Source organism: Morone saxatilis, unplaced genomic scaffold, assembly GCF_004916995.1.
Source record: "Morone saxatilis isolate NCDOM2014 unplaced genomic scaffold, NCSU_SB_2.0 Contig19, whole genome shotgun sequence".
Classification (NCBI taxonomy): Eukaryota; Metazoa; Chordata; class Actinopteri; family Moronidae; genus Morone; species Morone saxatilis.
Window position 1 is genome coordinate 12551700 of NW_023339751.1, and position 2061 is coordinate 12553760.

At 36.7% G+C, this 2061-nt stretch overlaps 1 protein-coding gene across 1 annotated transcript in view; it reads right to left on the minus strand.

Annotated features, from left to right (window-relative positions):
- plek (pleckstrin) overlaps nucleotides 1–2061 on the minus strand; it is an 8167-nt gene that overhangs the window by 4993 nt on the left and 1113 nt on the right. Inside the window, exon 2 of the mRNA XM_035662920.1 lies at nucleotides 67–222. Coding sequence (XP_035518813.1) covers nucleotides 67–222 — 156 coding nt within the window. The remainder of the gene's footprint in view (nucleotides 1–66; nucleotides 223–2061) is intronic.

Consider the following 2061-nt stretch of genomic DNA (forward strand, 5'->3'; position numbering starts at 1 on the left):
CTAAGTATCATCTTTGCATCTGTAATCGCTCAGATTTTTCAGCAGGTATACGTGACATTTTCTTACCGTCCTCTTGCCAAAATCCTGGCAAGGACTGATGAGTGTGGCTCCCTTCAGGGGAATCATTCCTTTCGGAGAATGGTCTGTTTTCTTTTTATAGAATTCCACCCCATCATCTGACAGCACCACCCACACAGCTTTCCAGGAGTTTAGCACTGTACCCTGAGGATCAATAAGAAAGTTGACAACAGGCTGAGCATGAGCTGTGAAAGTAGCTGCTTTGAGTATGTAGTTGTTACAGACGGCATGTTGTACATTGACTGAATAGTATGATTTATACATCAACATGTATTTGTCATCACTAAAGGTACTTGTGTCTGCTAGTTTGATATCCTCCCTTCCCTATTCCCTAGTCCAAATATAACCACGTATATCTATTGAATGTTTTACAAGAATTCCCCTCTATAAAAATACATTTTGCTTTGTGTTTCATTTCACACACTGAGTTTAGTGACATGAAGTGGAAGATTAACATACAGGCTTAAATAATGAAAGCACGCAGCTACTATCTGACCAGGCAGCGTTTACCAGCAGCATGAAAATGCAGAAATGAATCTATAGTTAGGAGTTCTAGTAATACGTATGGGGAAGAAGAATCACTGGCTTTGCCAACCCCACTCTGGACCAATTTGAGTATATGTTCCATTTTACTTGGTTTGGTTTTGAAAAAACCATGACACGCTTGCAGTGTTCTCAGCTTCATTCCCTCCCTGAGGGAACAGAAGCAGGTTGTTTAACTAGCGTGACTTTTTTCAGAAAGGCATGCGTTTGAAAAGTACAACATTTAAAGTTACATAACTTGTGTTAGAAACAAAGTCTTCCCAAAATGTATCTACTGTGAAACACATGCATGCTTTAAGCAACCCAAGAAAACTGTGTGCAGAATTGTGGCTGTGCTCATCAAATTCAACCATGCCAAGGGATACATAACATAACATAACAGAAATATGTAACAAATAATAGAGTTGGAATATTAGCCATTGCAAACAGCTGCAGCCCTTAATCTTGTCATTTATGTCCTGCACTGTGTGTAATGGATACTTGCCCATTCATATTTTCTTTATAAACGTAACATTGTGTATAATAAAACTCTGTTAATCCAAAACACAGTTTTGTTATATGATACATATGTTATTAAATTGTGCATTCATAAAACTGATTTCCACTCTCCAAAGTATCAACACAAATCTGGACTTTTCTTATTGCGTAACGATTTAGTCTTTCTTTCAATACTTTCCGACCTCCCTAAGCTGTCTGTGGTACATAGCCCCAAGCCAATTTGTTCCCACGGAGAAAGTACAACTATAAAACAAATATATAGTTTTATTTTGAAAAAAGTAAGCAATGACACCAGCAAGTGCATCACTGTGGATGGAGGTATTTTGGCACAGAGGAAGCTACTGTATATAAAGGTTTGGCTATACACAGGCACTACTTATTAGTTGGATCAATTCATTGTTAACAAAAGAAAAATATATAATATAACCAATAACCAATATTGAAATGTCAGAACATTAATCTACAGACATGAAATAAACCATTTTTATTGTAAGAGCGATTTCCCTGCTGACATTGATAAAGGTTTTTTGCTTGACCCAATTATTGCCTTTGATACTGCCACAGTAAGTCATAGGCGACCCATTAATCAGTTGTTTGTTTTCACATTATCTTTGTCCTTTTCCACTATGTACATGAAGTGTTATCTGATAACACTTCCCATCTTTAGGCATGGCCATTGCTTACAGCTGTGTCTATTTTTAACAACCATGTTGTCATCAGATTATTCACAGGATTCACTTCAGACGTGATACTTTAGGGATACACACTGACACAGAATTAACAAAAAAAAAGAAGATATTGGGTAATAAAGTTGTGTCTGATAGATAACACCAAATGTAATCTACATCAAGAGAATAATAGACGTGAGCACCAAAAAAACGTTTTATTAAAATACACTTTATAAATGCCTTTGATGGGCATTAGCTCAGTGGGTAGAGATGG